The sequence below is a fragment of the Siphateles boraxobius genome, unplaced genomic scaffold, assembly GCF_051911475.1.
Source record: "Siphateles boraxobius isolate OS27281-9 unplaced genomic scaffold, OSU_SipBor_1 41, whole genome shotgun sequence".
In the NCBI taxonomy this organism is placed as follows: domain Eukaryota; kingdom Metazoa; phylum Chordata; class Actinopteri; order Cypriniformes; family Leuciscidae; genus Siphateles; species Siphateles boraxobius.
Window position 1 is genome coordinate 22769962 of NW_027509042.1, and position 20760 is coordinate 22790721.

At 40.0% G+C, this 20760-nt stretch overlaps 1 protein-coding gene across 1 annotated transcript in view; it reads right to left on the reverse strand.

Annotated features, from left to right (window-relative positions):
- Positions 1-1582: 1582 nt before the first annotated feature.
- pik3r6a (phosphoinositide-3-kinase, regulatory subunit 6a) overlaps positions 1583-20760 on the reverse strand; it is a 36754-nt gene continuing 17576 nt past the window's right edge. The window contains exons 3-6 of the mRNA XM_077198959.1: positions 14354-14427; positions 13911-14025; positions 6669-6739; positions 1583-5565 (exon numbers count right to left, since the gene is read on the reverse strand). Of these exons, the coding sequence (XP_077055074.1) occupies positions 5456-5565; positions 6669-6739; positions 13911-14025; positions 14354-14427 (370 nt within the window). The 3' untranslated portion in view covers positions 1583-5455. The remainder of the gene's footprint in view (positions 5566-6668; positions 6740-13910; positions 14026-14353; positions 14428-20760) is intronic.

Here is a 20760-nt window from a genome sequence, read left to right on the forward strand (position 1 = left end):
TGTGGGAAAATTATGCAGGGGACTCACTAAGTCACATATTTACTGAAAAAAACATTATTATATATCAAATTTGCTCATTCTTTGGCAATTTTGTAACAAAAAAAAAGTACACAAGACAAAGAAACTCAATTCACAAAAGACATGGTTTCCATGGTTATTCAATTGAGTTTGCACTTGTTCCTAAGTTACGTTAATCATCCCGTCTATTTAAGCCCAGCAGTGAAATCATTTATGTATGGATAAATAGAATAATAAAAGGTAACACTTTATTTAGGGTGTCTTTAACTACTATGTAACATTTAAATCAATCATTTGATACAATGCACTTATTGTGTACATGCATGTTTTTTTAATTGCTCTTATATTTATAAAATACCTACAGCTGTAATTAATTTATGTATTTACATCTATTATAACACTGTTGACTCTTCTCTTAACCATTAACCCATCCTTACCACTGTCCCTAATCTTACCCGTCTCCCACCTCAATAGCAGCAAAAGTGTTTTGCAATACATCAACACAAAATACATTGTACTTATTTTGTGATGTAACTACATAGTAGTTAAAGACACCTAATATAAAATGTTACCGAATAAGTATGTCATTTAGACAAATAGAGTACAATGCACAAGTTAAACATGACTTCTATACTCAAAATGGAATGATTAAACACTCAAACTACCATGGCAACCTTATATGTCTCAGACTACCCTGGTGTTCAGTACTGACAGATATGCATATGCATACATATTTTGTGTAATCAGGTATTTGCATGTTATTTTGGTCTACATAATGCGAGAAAAATAAGCAGTGAGATGAATTAGTGTCTGACATCACCCTGAATCTGAATTCATGGATTTATCGCACTGGCCTTGTGCACTTGACTCTATGAGTATACCTCATTGGCAGGAAGCACCCAAACAAAAACCTTGGAATGATTCATTTACAAAACACATTTATCATAGTAAATCTACGGGTACAGGAGGCAGAGACATGGTTCTGTTGAGAAATGTTCAGAGCACATCTGTAAACAGCCAAAGTACAGACTCTTTTATTTATACAGATTTTTAACCACTGTTCTTCTTCACAATTGGGAAATGTGGTGGATACAGCTGGCTGGTCCAGGTGGGTTTGTATAGATCTGTGAATAGAATATGAAGTGAAAAATCTCTAAAGGACTTAAAATGAGATTTCACACATCTTACAGTGTAAGTCAATAAGACTGACGGACGTGCTGGCGTCATTAATTAGGGAGACAGACACCCTTGGGTCATTAGCATGCATATTTCATGATAGAGGGACTGGATTTATCAGAGTGTAGCCTGTCCTGTGCAGAGATCAGATATAAACGTGTGCCATTCTAAAAGATAGGGAGCCACCTGATGAAATATGCCCATCATTTTCAGTGTGTTAATTTATCATTAACATGTATCCTTCTTATATAATTAAAATGCCAAAATCATAACCAGTGTCTGATCTAAATGAAAAATGGCAATCAATCTAGACCATTTAGAGATTCATTATTTGAAATAATAATCATGAAATAAATATTTACAGTAATACAATCAGTGACTATTTCACTTTTTATCTTAGAACAATATTTATATTTAATTCCTCAAGCAACTGACAGTCAGATAAGCAGAACATTTGTGTGGTAAAAATATAATAGACCCCTAACAACAACGAGAAAAAAATAACACAAACAAAGAAAAACTTAACACAAGCACATCAGTATGGACAGCAACAGCAATTTCATACAAATATGTAAAAAATAATACAACTAAAAAGAAAAAGGCAAACAAAGGAATACATAGAAGAAAAAATAAAATTAAAAAAACTTCAAGGAATTAAAAGGTCAATAAAATGTGGGACAAAAATGGAAGTGCTAAGACGATGACTATGGTAATAGCCTACTACAGTGACAATGTACAGTATTAATGCCATCCGCTTATTCATCATACTTCAACTTACATTGTGACTTAGCAAATGACGTATATACTACATAATTATTATTAATTATAATCATGTTGGTAGCTGTAATGTAGAACTGCACGATTAAATTACATCGATTTGGCTATGTCTATTAAATCTTTTGACAAAATCACAGCAGAACATTCAAATCTGTGTTGGCGCCCCTGACCCAGAGAGAGCAGTTGTCATATAGGTATGAGACAACTTCAGTCTTTTCAACCACTCAGTTTGTGTTACAGTAATTCAAATGACCACAGTCGTCCTGATAAAAGTTTATAGTGCGGATATAAAGCGCTGATGTCTGGTAGGGATCAAAATAGAGTAAATCACCTTATGAATGTAACTTGATGCTTTAAATAAATATTGTATCCATTACGTCTTTACACCAATAGGTGGCGACAAGTTACAGTTAAAAATGTATTTGTCATTGCATCGTTCATTCAAAAGATTTGTTGATTCATCCTGTAATGAAACAAGTGAAGTTTTTATAACTGAGTCATTAAATCATCCATTCAAACAGATAAAAAAAAAATATATATTTTTTTTTACATTTTATCAGAACCTCTAGTGAATTACATGTTATTTTGTTTAGTTGTCTATTGAGAATAGTGGGAGAATCATGAAAAAATATATACAGAATCATCCAGCTCAACTGTAATGTAAATATACTAAATAAAGATACCAATTGCTAAAGACATCAAAAATAGTTACAGTTTTGCTACAGCAGTTTTATCGAAATAAATTTTACAGTGTAGCATAGCAAAACAACCTGATGTAACCTGGTACTGAACATAACTGTAGGCTTGAGCATGGACTACATCAGTGTATAACCAAAGAAAAAGCAAAAGAGAGATGAGAGCGATATGAAAGAACGCATCCGAGTGTAACCTGACTGTTTTATCATTTCATAAAGGAGACGACCTCAGGGGAAACAGTTACTCTAATTGTAGCTGCAGTGTTCTATAGTACTTCAAGTCCTTCTGAGACACAGCCTTTATGTTTTTACATCCAGTCACCAAAGGCAGCAGATGTTTTCCAGCTGAAATGTAAAGGGAAATCCCTTCGGGCCACAGTCACATTGAAAAAGGATATCTGTTGTTTGTGGATCAGGACTGAAATGACAACCAGTGTTGTTAGTTAATAAAACTAAAATTATTATAAAACATGTTTGTTAACTGAAATTAAGTATAAATGTTAGAAGTTTAAATTAAATAAAACTAAAACTAAAAAGGACTAATTTCAATGAATGAAAGCAAAAATGACAAATGATAAAAAAAATTTATTAAATTATAATTGAAGCTAATTCAACATATTAATGAAAACTATATAAATAATGCTAATATAACACTGACGACACACTTTCATGACAATTCACTTTTTGGTGAATTGATAAATAATGAATTCATATAAATATTCACATAATTCAATATTAATGGCATATCATTTTCATGCGTAAAAAAAAGAAAGGAAAGAAAGTACATCAAACCAAATGGAAATATTTAACAAAAATGGAAATTCAAAATCAGCTCATTTCATGTTTGAGAATCACACCACTCAGTTTAATGAGCAGATGTGAGCAGTCCGCTCAGAAGAGACAGACTGCAGTCAGGTGATTAGTGTATGAGTGACGGGACCGACCTTTAACTAGTGATAAAGACTCACTAAGACCAGAGTCAACAGGGGTTTCCAATCACAATGCTCACTGCTGAGAACTGTGGGTCGCAGCAGTCTAACATACTAATTAAAAGGCTCATTAAAGCAATGCCTCATGGTGCTTATTAATACCGTAATTAATCCTGCAATAAAGTAGATAAGCATAATTCAATTCGGGGGTCAATGCTGATTAGTTGAATTATTGATAAGTTTTAGTACAGTCCTCCACTCATGCAAACAAAATCCAAACTATTATTCTTGGATCCACCTGGTCATAATGGCCTGTTTGTCTTTTCCATTGCCATCTACAACTAAGCTCTGTTGACTCCTGATTGACAACATTTTTAGCTACTAAACAGCCACAAAAGCGACTAAAGATGAATTGTTCTATGCGCTGGTTGCTATGGAACCTTGTCTCCACAGAGAAGAGCCCTTGACATTGATGAAAGCACTCTACTGGAGAACATAAACAAGTGCTTTGGCACTGTGAGTGATGCTGGACTTCAAGCTGTGGATATACAGGCTCCTGGTGTGTGACTCTATCAGATGATGTTCAACAGAATGAAATGTTCTTCATTTAATTCTTTTTTGTGTGTGTGCGTCTGTACTCCAGTGAACATTTTTACTGAGAAAACAGTTATATTGTCAATTATAGAAATTGTTGTAAAGAACTCATTTAGCTTAATTGTTCAACTTGTGGTGTAATAATCTCATTAGCCATTGAGACACTGTACAACATAGGCTCTTTGCAAATACATGCCTCTACCTCTATTTTTGCAAAACTCCCAAAACATACATATGCATATACAATTCACTTCAGTTTCCATCTGAAATTAACATTAGAGGCAGTAAAATGCCAGCAACGTTTATCACTCAAAGTATGATTATAGGGGCAGATTACTGAATAATAAAGACTTATTTTCGCTTGGCTCCTTGTCCTTGCACAATAACATAATGACCTCAAAACACTTTTATCATATGCATGGATTGTGAACTAACTGTTCCCATCGCATAACCAGCTCCATATGTAAGGCTTTTCTGACATAGTAAACTTGCTTGGTAGCTCCTCTGCTAAAGCTTTGGGACACAAGTCATGATAAAAGAACTAAAAGAAGCAAGCTTAAATGGCATGCTTGCTTCAGCAAATGCATTTTTATGCTTTTGTTAACACTGTCAGTCTAGGTTTAGGGTAGGCTTTATGTGCTACATTATTTTTAAAACACAACAGAGCATTAACCTTTTAGTGCCACTAAGACATTTAAATTCTAAACATCAGCAATACATACAAATGTTGCTAGATTCACGTTCATCTTTTTTAGCCCCACTCAGTGGATATTTCACTTTGAAAGTGTCATGAAACTTGCAAGAAGCAATGTAATATCTTTTTGTAGAAATGTCGCCACAGGTACACCACTGGTACGAAATGTAATCTCTACTGAAACTTGAGCATTTATGGATGATGAAGTCACAGGTACTGCAGTGCTGTAGCAATGTCTCCTGAGGGAAAAGAAAAGTATAGGGAATGACAGCAAACCAGCTGAGCTGCTGACAGCAGGACCCTGGAGAAAATGTTCTTTGTAATACAGTGAAACAGAACTTTGGACAGAAGAAAGAAGTAAGGTAGAAAGCTAGCAAATGGGAGCGAAAGAATTTAAGAGATCCCGCTTTTGGACCGCTTTTCTTTAACAGACAACTTCATAGCTTTGTCTTTCAGAGACCTCTAGTGTTGGCTTATATTCTTTGAGTCTCCTGATGTCATTAAAAGGTCACCCTCTTCCAAGGCTCCAGAATCGCATTGTGTTCCAGCTGCCACTGCCAAAAGTGTGACTTTTACATTATAGAGCAGGTGAATCCACAGCACTCTTTCAGTAAAGTGAGGCCAGTCTTGGTTGCAAAGGGAGTAGTGTTCTGCTGGGCTCTGGGGGGTCTCCTGCCAACATCTACATAGACAAAGAGCTTTTTATACACAAAGATTCTGTGAGCTTACCAAGGGAGAATGTGTAGGTTTCATCATGGTGAGGACAGTTAGGATATTTTCCCACCCACCCTAAGGTTATAAAAATGCAAAATATGATTTACTGTAATTATGATATTATTTTTTACCGATCAAACGTTTGAGGGAGGTATGATTTTTTTGTTTGTTTTTAAAAGAAGAATCTTTTGCTTACCAAGGATGCATTTATTTGATAAAAAAAATTAAATACTGTGAAATATTATTACAGTTTAAAATGACTGTTTTCTATTTTAATACATTTTAAAGTGTTATTTAAAGCAGAACTTTCAGGAGCCATTACTTATTGTAGGCCTAATCATTATAATATGCAATATTTAATGTTTGGTGCTCAAGAATTTCTTATTATTATCAATGTTGATCAGGGTTCTTAGATTAATGGAAAGTTCAAAATAACAGTATTAAATAAAGAAAAATATCTTTACCATCACCTTTGGTAAATTTAATGCACCCTTGCTAAATAAAAGTATTCATTTATTTTAAGAAATCTTAGTGAACCCAAACTGAACGATGCATTATTGGTGAACTGGGAAAACCACTTATGCAATTTTAATGAGGGGAATAAATGTGTACTTGACTGTCATAAGAGTACAATTTCTAATCATATAATTCATGCATGTTAAATACATTTCCTTTCAGATTTATTAGTTAGCTCTACTTGTATCCAGGCAGAAGGCGTTAAATCAGCGGAATCTAAAATTTAATCTAAAAGTTGTATTGTTGTGTTATCATTATTATTATGCATTTTATAAATTACATTTAAAAACAAATGTTGACAGTTTGCCAGTAAGGGCTGGAAAATTGTGATTTGAGGTCTTTATGTTTGACGGTAATATTTAATATTTTTGATTTGAATATTTTTATACTGAAATATCTAAAACATAGACAATGACAAATGATTAGAAAGTGTCCCGTTAAGTGTGTTTAACCCTTAGATAGCTTACTGAGTAACAGCTATTAGTTAAAATATTCTATTCATGAACATTAAAATAAACATTTCTTTGTTCAACCAAACATAAAAGAATGACTTACTCTTGGTTTGAGAGCTTTTTGGTAATTTGGATTTAAGAAACTCAGCCATCTCTTTGTCCTCCTCCCGTTCCCTGTGTAGCAGAGGTAACTATGATGATTATGGTGCAAAGCATTATAGGAAGGCTGACTATTTCATTCATTTTTGCATGGTTTTCATGTCCTTCAGTTAGTTCAAGGTTTGATATTACTGCTGGGAAATGTAATCTAAAAATATAACACGTGCATTCATTTATCATGCATTTATGTTTCTTTATTTATTCATAGTATTCTGACGGCTTTAAAAAAGACTTCTGCTCATAGGGGAAAAGTTTGCATCTTGTTCCATGACTTCTATTCCAGCTTTTTAGAATTGGCCGGTAATGGACCTACAAATAGCCGGCAACAGGATGGTCACTGCTTCTTTAACACCAGCAGGACTTATTAACATGGTGCTGCAATATAGTAATTTTTCTTTAGTACCCATAATAAGAATGGCATTTTTGGGGTCAGCTGCCTTTAAATAATGTCAATATACTACAATAATTATAGACAACCCTTACGAAAAAGAAATGTATTCAAGTGTGCTATTTGTATACGTATTTTAACTAAAAATAAGAAACTATACTTTCAGTCCACTTTTTATGTACTAATCAGAAATAAACTTACACTGCACTAAATTGCACTAAGGTTTAGACTACTTGACTTATACTGACATAAAAGTCTAATATATACTTAGTACAAGATAAACTTAAAAATATAATTAAGTCTAAGTCTAATATACTTACAAGATATACTTAACAATATGATTAAGTATTCTGGCTTTAGCTATGTTCACTCTTTTGATGAGTAGCCTATTACACACTTTTTTAACATAGTTTTACATACTGTCTTATAAGCTTACATTGTTTGAAAATATTGATTTATAAAGAAAACGTCTCGGGTTACGTATGTAACCCTTGTTCCCTGAGAAAGGGAACGAGACACTGCGTCGGTTACGAAAATAGGGGAACGCCCTTCAGCGTAGCGCGTCTGAATTTATGAATGAAACTGAAACCAATCCTATTGGCGTTGCGTGATGACGTAGCATGTGACGGCATAAGCGAATGTACACAAAAGCACGCCGGCACACAGAGATGTCAGCTTTTGCTATGAAGCAAGTGCTCCAGGCGGGGTGAGGTGTGGCGAACCGACGCAGTGTCTCGTTCCCTTTCTCAGGGAACAAGGGTTAAACCCGAGACGTTGCCTTTCGAGGGAACTCGAACTGCAACGGTTACGACACTAGGGGAACGAGATACCCACTATCCCACAACCCCGCTCATCCCGCTCATCCTAATGTGAAGCTGTCTTCAGGCACAATCTAGGACGAAAGCACTCCTGCACCGGGCGAAGGGGGAAGGTCCAGACTGTAAAACTTCATGAATGTGTGCGGAGTGGCCCAGCCAGCCTCCTCACATATGTCATGTATTGAAACCCCAGAAAGGAGGGCTCTAGAGGATGCTATGCTTCTGGTGGAGTGAGCCCTCACGGCCATAGGTGAAGGGATTTTGCGCACCTGATAAGCCAGGGAAATAGTCTGAACGATCCAGTAGCTAATGGTCTGCTTAGAGGCGGGAAGCCCCTTCTTGGGCGACCCGAAACACACCAGCAACTGGTCCGACTTACGCCATGAGGAAGACCTCTGGATATAACACTGCATTGCTCTGACAGGGCAGAGCAGATGAAGTCTCTCCTCATCTGCCGTCACATGAGGTGGAGGATGAAATGCCTGCAGAACCAAAGGCCGTGCCACATTAGATGGCACCTTGGGCAAATAGCCGGGCCTGGGGTGTAAGATGGCCTTAATGTTGCCTGGAGCAAACTCCAAGCACCGATTGGAAATAGAGAGCGCCTGGAGATCTCCTACCCTCCTCAGAGAAGTAATGGCCAAAAAAAAGACCACCTTAAACGAAAGGTTCTTGGCCTCAGCCGACTCCAATGGTTCGAAGGGGGCCTCGGCCAGCCCTTCGAGAACCACTGTCAGGTCCCAAGAGGGAACCCTGGTGTGAGTCGCAGGTCTCGTCCTCCAGGCTCCACGGAGGAAACGTACGACCAGGTGATGCCTTCCCAGAGGACCATCACTCAGAGGAGCGTGGAATGCCGCAAAGGCAGCCACATAAACCTTGAGTGTGGACGGGGTAAGCCCGGCAAAAATGCGGTCTTGGAGAAACTCCAGCACTGAAGCCACTGGGCAGTGAACTGGGTCCAAATCACGCTCTCTGCACCGAATGTAAAAAACATTCCGCTTAAGGCCGTATAACTGAGTATAGTTTCAACCACTTCTACTGACAGGCCGGCTTCTAGGTACTGTGCCCCCTCAGGGGCCAGACCCACAGTTTTCCACAGCTCGGGCCGAGGGTGGAGAACTGAGCCCCCTGCCTGAGACAACAGGTCCCTCCTCAGAGGGATCTGCCATGGCGGGCCTGACAGAAGCAGGATGATGTCCGAAAACCATACTCGGGCCGGCCAAAACGGGGCTACTAATAGTAGGCTGACCCCGTCCCGACGGACCCTTTCCAGAACTGCTGGGAGCAGAGCGATTGGGGGAAAGGCATACAGACGCGGGCTTGGCCACATCTGCACGGTGGCATCCAACCCCAGCGGGGCTGGATGTGTGAGGGAGAACCACAGTGGACAGTGTGTCATCTCTCGAGACGCAAATAGGTCCACTTCCACTGGGCCAAACCTCTCGCATATTAACTCCACCAGCTCGGGGTGGAGTCTCCATTCCCCGGGCCTTAGCCCCTGCCTCGACAGCATGTCTGCTCCCTGGTTCTGGTCCCCCGGGACATACATCGCCCTGAGAGACGACAGTCTTCGCCGGGACCACAGGAGGATCTGATGTGCCAGTCTGCACAGAGGGCGCGACCTCAGACCCCCCTGGCGGTCTAAATAGGACACCACTGACGTATTGTCGGTTCTCACGAGAACGTGGCGACCCTGGAGGTCTGGCAGAAAACTCCTCAGAGCTCGGAACAGCGTCAACATTTCTAGGCAATTTATGTGCCAAGAGAAATGATGTTCCTGCCAGTGACTTCTCGAAAAGCGGCCTTCCATGACCGCGCCCCAGCCCTTGAGGGAGGCATCTGTCGAAACGGATACTCTGCAACATAATGCTCCCAACTTGGGACCCTGGGACAGGAACCAAGGTTTCTTCCACATTGAAAGGGAAAGAAGGCACCTGCGCGTAACCCTTACCAAGCGGAAAGGATTTACCCTCGGGGAAAACCCCTTGGCTTTCAACCAACACTGCAGGGCTCATGTTTAGCAGGCCAGAAGGTATGACGCTGGACGCTGCTGCCATGAGACCCAACACCCTCTGGAAGTGTTTTACTGTGATGGTGTGGCCTAGCTTCACCCTGGTTAGTGTGGTTAATATGGACTTGATGCGTGCAGGAGACATGTGTGCCTGCATCGTCATTGAGTCTCATACCACCCCCAAGAACGTAGTTCGTTGGGCGGGTGTCAACACGGTCTTCTTTGTGTTGAGCCTCAACCCCAAGCGCTGAATGTGGCCAAGGACGACATCTCGAGCCGAACTGCCAACTCTCGAGACTGGGCCAGTATGAGCCAGTCGTCGATATAATTCAGCACGCTGATGCCCTGGAGCCTCAGTGGGGCCAGAGCTGCATCCATACACTTGGTGAACGTGCGAGTGGAGAGTGCTAGGCCGAATGGAAGAACCCGATATTGGTATGCTTCGCCCCCGAAAGCAAACCTCAGGAAGCTCCTGTGAGATGGAAGGATGGAGATGTGAAAATAGGCGTCCTTTAGATCTATCGTGACAAACCAATCCTCGGATTGGATTTGACTCATGATGATAGAAATAGTGAGCATCTTGAACCTAAACCTCCTCAGAGACCGGTTCAGATGCCTCAGATCTAAAATTGGACGCAGCCCTCCATCCTTCTTGGGAACTATGAAGTACCGGCTGTAGAACCCGGACTCGCTGACTGGTGGGGGAACATGCTCTATGGCCCCTTTTTCCAGCAGCGAGTGAACTTCCTGTTCCAAAACCAGACCCTGCTCTGGGTGAACTGAAGTCCCGACCACCCCATTGAACTTTGGTGGGCGGACCTGGAACTGCAGTCTTTACCCGATTTCTACAGTGCGCAGGACCCATGGAGAAATATTCGCGAGGTTTTGCCATGCCTCTGCAAAATTTGCCAAGGGAACCAGCCCCTCGGGGCTGGTGTCCGGTGTTTCGTGGGAGTCCTTGACGGCACCCTGAAGCGGAGGACCGGCAGGGGAAGACCGACAACGAGTCACAGTGTGCGAGCTTGAACGCTGTCTGGCTGCAAGCCTTTGGTGCAGACAGATGGGCGTGAGCTCGCTGGAAGCTAGCGCGTCCCGAACCGTCAGAGACGGCGGGATACTGTCGCCAGCTTCCCAAGGGCCCGACGAGAGAGGGGCCCTTGGAGGTCTTATGAAAGTTAGGACCTCTTTCCCATAGCCTTTCTGGACTGAAGGACGGTCCTCAGATTTCCGTATTTTCAGGAGCCTGCGGGTGCGAGCGCCGCCTAGAGTCCCGGGCTCTCTGAAGTGGAGCTCTAGACCCGACACTCGCCTTCTGACTCTGGCGGTAAGAGGAGGAAGTAGTGGACTGTTGCTACTTTTCTCTAGCAGCCGCCCTCCTAGACCTAGAGCGACGAGGGAGATATTGCTTAAAAGCCTCGCTCTGTTTCTTGGCGTCCTGGAATCTGTCGACGACAGCATTAACTGCCTCGCCGAACAGGCCCGTAGAAGAAACAGGTGCATCAAGGAGAAAAGATCTGTCCTTCTCCTTGATGCCAGAGAGATTAAGCCACAGATGTCTCTCCGTGGTTACCAGGGCTGACATAGAACGGCCGATTGCACGGGCCGTCTCCTTGGTAACCCATCAGCTTTTAGATCCGTGGCTCTGCGAAGTTCAGCAACATCATCCATAGAGGGCCCCTCGCCCTGATCTATTTCTCTTAACAGGTCGGCTTGGTACGCCTGCAAAAGAGCCATCGTGTGCAGGCTCGCACCAGCTCGACCCGCTGCCATATAAGCTCTGCTCACCAAAGCAGATCTAGTGCTACATGGCTTGGAGGGCAGCGCCTGTGATTTAAGGGATGATGCAAGGTCGGGTGAAAGATAACTGGCTAGAGCCTCTTCCACCCGAGGCATCATCCCATAACCATTCTCTCTAGCTCCCACAATGTCACTGTAACATTAGGGGGGTTAGACAGTCGTGAAGAGAAAGGCCTGTTCCAAGATTTACACAACTCGTTGTGTAAATCTGGAAAGAATGGAAGTTACCGGCGAGAAGGCTGCGTGTGGTGCTGCAGGAAGCGCTCGTCGAGATTACTTTTGGCGCGCGCTTCCTGCCTCTCTTGTGGCCAAGAAATATCGAGCTTGGCCACAGCCCGCGTTACAACCTCCAACAGCTCATTATAATTAGGGGCAGGAAGAACAGTTCAATGCGTTTGGCTTAATCCCCCTCCCCAATACCAAGCACATCTAAATCCTCAGATTCAGATAGCTGTAAAACCGGGTCGTCATCCCGATCGGGAGAAGCCGCGGAGCGTGCTCCCGAACGGGGGATAGGGGATCTGAGCTTTCAGATGAAGAGTAGGAAAGTGCCTCGGCAGTCCCACTGTCATCTAAAAGATCTCGCTGCGATCCCCACGTTCTAAGCCGCCGCACCGCCTTGGCAGATGCGGGACCCGAACCGCGGGGAGCGCGCATTTGGCCATCCTCGGAAAATAAAGCCAAACGAGAACGCAACGTTCTAACTGGGAGAGATTCACAATGAACACAAGCAGCCCCCTCGAGAGCTGCTTGAGCGTGCTGCCTTCCTAAGCAAGACACACACATCTCATGTGTATCCCCAGCCGTAAGAAAGCGAGGGAATGGAAACACACATTTTTTGAACTGTTCACTTGCCATGATGCAGATATAAGATAATACAACATCAAATAAGAAAAACTGGTTTTCACTTTCACACACACAGAGCGCTTGCTGAATAGCAAAAAGCTGACATCTCTGTGTGCCGGTGTGCTTTTGTGTACATCCGCTTATGCCGTCACACGCTACGTCATCACGCAACACCAATAGGATTGGTTTCAATTTCATTCAGATATTCAGACGCGCTACACTGAAGGGCGTTCCCCTAGTGTCGTAACCGACGCAGTTCGAGTTCCCTCGAAAGGGAACAGATATGTTCCTAATTCGGAGTATTGAATTTTTGTGTAGGCTAGTCAACTGGTAGAGTCATTTACTTCAAATCTATACTTTACTCGTTCCCCGCAATTGACTGAATTTTCCAGCTATCCGTGTTTTCACTGTTATACGGCGTGTTAAACATGCCAAATGTGAACACACCCTAAAAAGTGGACCAATTTAGTCAAGTCAAGTCAAGTCATCCTCATTTATATAGCGCTTTTAAACTTGTAGATTGTTTCAAAGCAGCTTTACAGAGATAAACATATAATTTAAGGTAACAGAGATTGGTTTAGTTTTATAGTGATTCTTGAAAAATGTTTTTTCCAGCTAAAGTTAGTTTTGATTGATTCACTTCCGTCTAAATGATAGTTTGTTATTTAATTAGGGGCCGCTAAGACAACACCGTTCTCTCTAAACAGACTTTAAACGCGAACCTGTGATAGACGCTGATGGCGTTCACATGCGCATTAAGAATTGATATAGTTCTGTGCGTTTGAATATATGTGCGCAGGTTTGTAATTCCTTACAAACCATTCCTAAACAAACTACTTGTCTTGTCTATAAATAAATAGACTAGACCCAAGTAGTATTGAAACAGTGCACTTACAAGTACTGTTGTTATTATTATCAATTGTTATTAGTTTACTCACTATATAAAGTATATTTAAAAATATACTTGAACTTTACTTAAGTATAGTTAATAAAATTAACTAGAAGTATACTTATTTTTCGTAAGGGAAGGCAAAACATAAACATATAAACACTGAGCCCAGATTCAATCACAAATTTGTGCAGACGCCACAAGCACTGAGACGAATTTCCCTGAATTAAATTCCTGAAATCACAGCAGAATGGCTTTATTACAAATAAAATCCTATTACTTATGTACATAGAGTGTGAGTAATGTTTTTTTCCCCTTAGGCCTTCAACAGAATCCTGTCTGCCTCGGAATTGAGCTCAGTCAGAGTTTTAATAAAGGGTGCAAATGAATTATGTGTCAGCCTCCATCTTTTTCCAGCATTGCTGAAATTGGCTCACCTGAGGCGCTCAAACTCCACGTCATCTACCAGGAAGTCTCTTGCCTCCACTAATTTATGAATCTGTTTCAGAAACTCTTCCTCCTTCTGTTTGTCTTCATTAGACTTGTCGTTATCTGAAAATGGATTTTAACACTTCTTACTCTAACAGAAAAAAATGAAACAAAATAATCTATGCAAAATGAGGTTGGTATTTAGTGGTTTAATTAGTAGTGCAAGTTTTCTTGTTGTGTTACTTTTAGAAAATTGTAAAACATTCCAACAAAGAGAGAGATCTTTAATTTTTATCAGTAACTTTACTAAAGGTATACAGTGAAAGGGACTTTTAAATCGGAAAACTGTAAAAAAAAAAACATTGATCGCTAATAAAGTTTTACTTTTTTTTTCTATTTATTTATTTTTATTTTTGATGTGATATATGCAAGAGGCATTTCCAGATCTCACCTGGGATAGACAGAAGCTTTTGAAGCTCTTTCTTCAGTCTTGTAATTTCTTTACATAACTGGATATCATCCATCCTGCAAAATAAAAGGACACTCAAACATGTTAAGTTCATGCTGTTCTAAAGCATGAGAAGCATTTAAATTCTTCACTAAAAACAACTAAACTATAAAGTTGGTCACCTGCTTAATTTCATAACATTTAAATTATTTTATTTTATTTTACTCTAAATGAAAATGTTATTTAACATCAAATCACATAACATCACATTTTTTATTAAAGTTTTTATAATAATTTCATAATGTATTTTATGAGTCAAAGTATGTTGAACATGTGTGCTGATGAGAGATATGGGATGAGCTATATTTTGCATATAAGTATGTATGCAATTCAACTTTCACTGAGCAGAGATGTTCCAATGATGATGATACTTCAAATGTGTACAATTGGTATGTTCTTTACAAGGAAAGGAATGTTTCAACTGATGCAAATGTACCACTAATGTATACAAAGAGGGAAAGTAGATTGTACCATGTTGTAGTTCACTCTGTACAAGCTACCCTTAGGAGATATAATTAGGAAGCATGGCATTAGTTTTCACTGTTATGCTGATGATACTCAGCTCTATATTTCTTCACGCCCTGATGAAACTTACCAATCCACAAAATCAACAGAATGCATAGCTGGTATAAAAAACTGGATGACAAGTAATTTCCTATACTTAATTCTGAAAAAACAGAGATTCTTATTATTGGACAAAAAACTTCCTCACATAATAACCTAGAATACTGTCTAACACTTGATGGCTGCTCTGTCAAGTCCTCGTCGTCGGTTAGGAACCTGGGTGTGCTCTTTGATACCAATCTTTCATTTGAAAGTCACGTCTAGTCTCTGTAAAACTGCATTTTTTCATCTTAAAAATATATCTAAATTCAGTGTTGTGCAAGTTACTTCCAAACTGTAATACATTATACATTACCTGTTACTGTAATTTAAAAGTAATGCATTACCTTACAATATTACTGTCTCAGAATTGTAATGCGTTACATTACTCCTGTATTACTTTTGAGTTACTTTCACCAAAATAGCTATACAGTAGTGGAACTTAACATTCTAAGGCTGTAACAATATGCGATATGAAACATTCAGATCCAAAAAACCTGCAGAATCGAGACACACCCCTTCCAACTCCAAGAGTTATCCTTCCCGTCCAGATCCAACGCTACCACATCTTTAAATTACTATTAGTATTATTTGAATTTTGAAGTTAACATTATAAAATACGTAGACCTACACCACAAAACTAGTTGAGGATAAATTATTTAAAATTGGGGAATTCCAGCATTTTGGACTTGACATTTGCAATCAAAACTTGAAATATAAATTCTCAGAAAATGCATTTAATACCAATATATTGAAACGTCTGTTTATCCATAGGATACCCCCTTAAAAGAGTCCAGACATTAGAAAAATATCAGTCTACACATGCGTTTTATATTTAATATGACGGAACTACTCCTGCGTGACAAAAAAAATATTTATCTTTTAGGAGGCAAAATATTTTTTTGTAATTCTGTGAATTACACTGCGCAAATGTGTAATTCACAGTAATACTACCCACCGGATGAAGAAGGGTTGGCTCTCCACAGAACATAAAATATTCATTTTATTTTATTTTATTTTCCGTGTTCGCATTTATGAGGAAAAAACAATGTAAGGACGTGACAAATCTCTGTTACGGACGCAACCTCTCTGAAGCTGCACTAAAAGAGTGTTTTAAAACTTTCACAGAGACCTCAAACAGGAGACACAAATTTCTTGTGAATTTCGATTTGTACTAATTGTATCTTAATTTTAATCAATGTTTCATCAACCAATTGCCTGGATTTAATAAATAAGAAGTAAATATAGCCGACAATAGATAGGCTAATCACGACACGGAGGCGCCTGCGCGTGAACTGGAGCGCGTCTCATAAATCAACCGAAACTCAGCGTAGGCTATAAGGTAGCCTAGCCTACTACACAGACCTGAAAAATATATATATATATTGAAATGTCTACTTGTAAACAGAACAATTCAAAACGAAAGAAAACGGACTGATCTCTGCTTATCTGTATGAATCTGCATTTCTCTCTGGGGCATTCACTACTGCGAAGATCGCGAGTCAGCAACGTCAACTTCATCTTTTTTAATAAACAATTAAAATGTCTCCTTGCTATATTTGACATATTCATAATCATTGCTTTTGCCGGTTCTTTGTGACAGCTTTTAGTTGCTTTCCTTACATCATGTTACGTGAACGTGTCACCACCGCATCAAACACATGATTGCGTGATGAAAACAAGAAAAATACAACCTAAACATAGCCTAACTGTTTAGAAAGAAAACACAGAACAATTAGAGTAGCCTCATGCGCATACGTCCATCTCGCGAATGTACGGTCGTCTTCATGCCATCTTCACCCATTAGCGAGCCCGAGCATTAGCCGCTTTTCCACTGGCCAGCGTGAGCACAGAGGCCAAAATCATGCCTCACGGCACTCCTGTAAAAAAATAAATCGCTATAAAAAATATATCAGACGCTGCCATTTAGTCTTATCTACTTGCATTTTTCATTCGTTAATGTCTGGCGGTCTTGTTTTTTTTTCTTGTTGTTTTTTTACAATTAAAACTAAAATTGTGTTGTAACGCAAGCGTAGCTGAACATGTAATATAGTAAAATATAACTGAAAATTGATTAGTAATCCCTTACACTACTGCGTTACAGCAAAAACTAATATGTTACTGTAATGCATTACTTTTGTAACGCGTTATTCCCAACACTGTCTAAATTACATCATATGCTCTCAATGAGAGCATATGCAACAATTGGTTCATGCGTTCATGGCATCAAGGCTAGATTATTGTAATGCTCTACTGGGTGGTTGCCCTGCACGTTTAATGCATAAACTACAGCTGGTCCAAAATGCCGCCGCTAGAGTTCTTACCAGAACCAGGAGTATGACCATATTAGCCCGGTTCTGTCAACACTGTATTGGCTCTCTATTAAACATTGTATACATTTTAAAATATTGCTGATTACTTACAAAGCTCTAAATGGTTAAGCTCCCCTGTACTTGAGCGAGGTCTTAACACATTATACTCCTTCACGTCTATTTTGATCTCAAAATTCTGGCCAGTTGATAATAACTTGAATATCAAAATCGACTGCTGACGGTAGATCCTTTTCCTATTTAGCACCAAAACTCTGGAACAATCTTCCTAACATGGTCCAGGAAGCAGACACAGTCTGTCAGTTCAAATCTAGACTAAAAACACATCTCTTTGGCCTAGCATACACATAACACATTACACTTCTATAATTCAATGCTAGGCTGCATAGTTTAGATCAGCCGGAACCAGGAACACTTCCCATAAATCCTAATGTACTTTGTACGTCATAAGAAGGATGGCGTCTACGCTAATATTAGTCTCTATGTTTGTCCCCAGGTTTACCGCAAACTGCTGGATCCAGGCCATATCCAGATCTGATGAAAGACCATCGCATGGACACGACGACAACACGTCCCTGAAGTGCCAGCCTCATCAACACTGTGAAGGCCTCATGGACACCTCAACAAACTCGTCTCCATACCGGCGTGATGACTCGGACCCCCAACCAGATGGAACTGAATAAATATTGTGAAAGTTCTGATCCCATCTGACTTCTGACCTATAATGCTGCCTAAATCATAATCATACACTGTTTGTTCATTGGCCAAAGGAAGCCTGGCCCCCCGACTGTGCCTGGTTTTCCCCAAGGTTTTTTACTCCATTCTGTCACCTGATGGAGTTTTGGTTCCTTGCCACTGTTGCCTTTTTCACCTTTCTTCGCCTTTGTCGCCATTGGCTTTTGGCTTGCTTAGTTGGGGACATTTAATTTTATATTTAACAATACTACTACAACATTATTTTCCTGTTATCTCTGTAAAGCTGCTTTGAAACAATCTGTATTGTAAAAAGCGCTATATAAATAAAGATGACTTGACTTGACATGTGTAAGCATGAAGTATACATTCCCTTTTAAACATAAGCAACATGTTTTCTACCTTACAAGGAAGTTGAAAGTCACTCAGTGGTGTATATAAGCTCAATCTTACTGTACTGACTGTAGCATCTGGACCAACCAGACACACACAAATTATTAATGTAAAGTCCCTGTAAAGGCAATTCTAAAAAAAATTCTAAACACATTATAAATGTTAGAAATGCATTGCTAAAACATATTACAAAGAATGTGAACTGTGAAGTACTGAATTGACCTATGGCTAACGCGATGAGCCAATCACAGTGCGCATAGCTAACCCATAAACTCGGACATTCTCTGCTTCCTCGTCCATTGAAATGCATTGCAGTTAGTCAGTTTTCAGTCATTTTTATGTTTTTTCTTGTCATTTTAAGTTTCAAATGGTCAAACGGTGTGCATGGAGTACATGCAACTCCCAAGGTATCCCGAGAGGCTGGGCGACGGTGTGTATTTTTTACCCTTTCCCAAGCCACATCTCAACCGAGATAAGTGTCAGCTCTGGATTAAGTTATGCGGTAGACCACAACACCAACTAAACGTGGATATAATAAACAAGGATGTCTACATCTGTTCTAAGATAAGTCAACAACGTATTTGAACGTTATCTTTAACATCTCTAATGTAATGTTAGCCTAATATTAGAAAGCGTTAATGTTAGCTTTTAGCTGCGTTATACATCATGTGACTTAGCTTCATTAACGTATCTGTAAATAATCGAGATAACAAATGTTAGCAATGTTGTGCTGAATGATTCATGTAAATACTGTTGCACCGAACTAACGGAGAGGTACTCTTGGTAAAGATGGTAAAAAGGCTTGTCCTGGAAACATATGCAACTTAGACCTGTACATATTTAATTTGATCATGAACCATTAATTACATATTAAAGCACAATATTTTAGACAACTTTCTGCCAAAATATATATCTATATAATCTTTCTGTCTCCAAAAATCATCAATTGCCTCCTGTGAAATGTCTCCTACCGTGACAGCTGCCATAGCGCCTGTCACCGAATGTTGACTGTTTGTCCGAGTGAGTGGAGGGGGCGTGCCTTAGCCATAGGTCAATTGTGGAGTTAGACCGTTAAACAGTTTTTCATCATTGCTGTGTTCTGGATTTTTTGGGCGGGGCTAAAACGGGGTCTTGATGACGCACTGGAGTGCCAGAGCTCCTGGACACGCCCCTACTTGATGATGCACTGGAGCCACTGAGGCTGGCCCCTCCCCTAACAATGTAAATAGAGCATATTAACATCAGTTTGCTGCTCAATCGCGAGTTACTGTCAGTACTATTAGTTACTACAACCTTCAGTTTGCTATATCTAGCTATGCGTTCGTCACGGAAATGCATACTACCTGGATGCGGTCACGTACAAAACAGATCGGTGTCCTTATTTACATTTCCGAAAAACGATCAAATCAAGAAGAGGTGGATTAATTTTGTGAAGAGACACCTTGATGGAGAGCTGAGGATCACCGCAAACAGCCGCCTCTGTAGTGATCATTTTACACGGGATAGTTTTATAAACTTTCGTCTGAGACAACTGAGATTCACTGATAATCCGCTGTTACTGGGGAATGGGGCCGAACCGACTATCTCCCGCCTCGGCCTTCATCCTTCCGTCGCGCCGACAACTGGTGAGTAAACGCGAACAGAGCGTCAAATTCGCGTCTAACGCGTCTAGTTGGACGCTTGAACATTTTGAATCCATTTTGAATTTCCAAAGCGAAATTGACGCGCGTGAAAAGCAAAAGTTTTATTATACTTCCCGCGAGTGGGCATGGTTTCGGCGCAGCCAGCAGACACGCCCCCAGCGTTTGAGAGCAGTGACTACTGCTCATTTTTTCAAGATTTTGATAGCTTATTTTATGTACTTGCCGGCCTTTTTTATCATTCAAATTTGGCTTGGTGGCTAATAACACATTTTTCTGTGGTGTGACAAACTCAGAACTCATACTTAATTTTGACTTTACAGGGACTTTAATGAATAATCCAGCAAACTCACTCTCCCAACAAAGGTCTATGAAACTTCCGCCAAAACTAACATCCCAAATGAAGCTAGCACACTGGCAGAAGCCAGTGTCCAGTTACAGGACACATTAAGACTGATATGAATTTTAAGACCCCAAAAGGAATTTGTAGGGAATTGTGACTCTCGCTTAATTCTTGCTGAGAAAGAGAAATAAACCATTTTAATCCTATGTATTCTATATATAACCACGTGAGAAATGTATAAACATGTATCTAATTTTCCCATCTCATGATTTTCCTTTTATGTGGTTTGGCCTATGTCTTAATTTTCTCTTTTAAACTCTTTTTGATTAATGTTTCATACTTGATGGT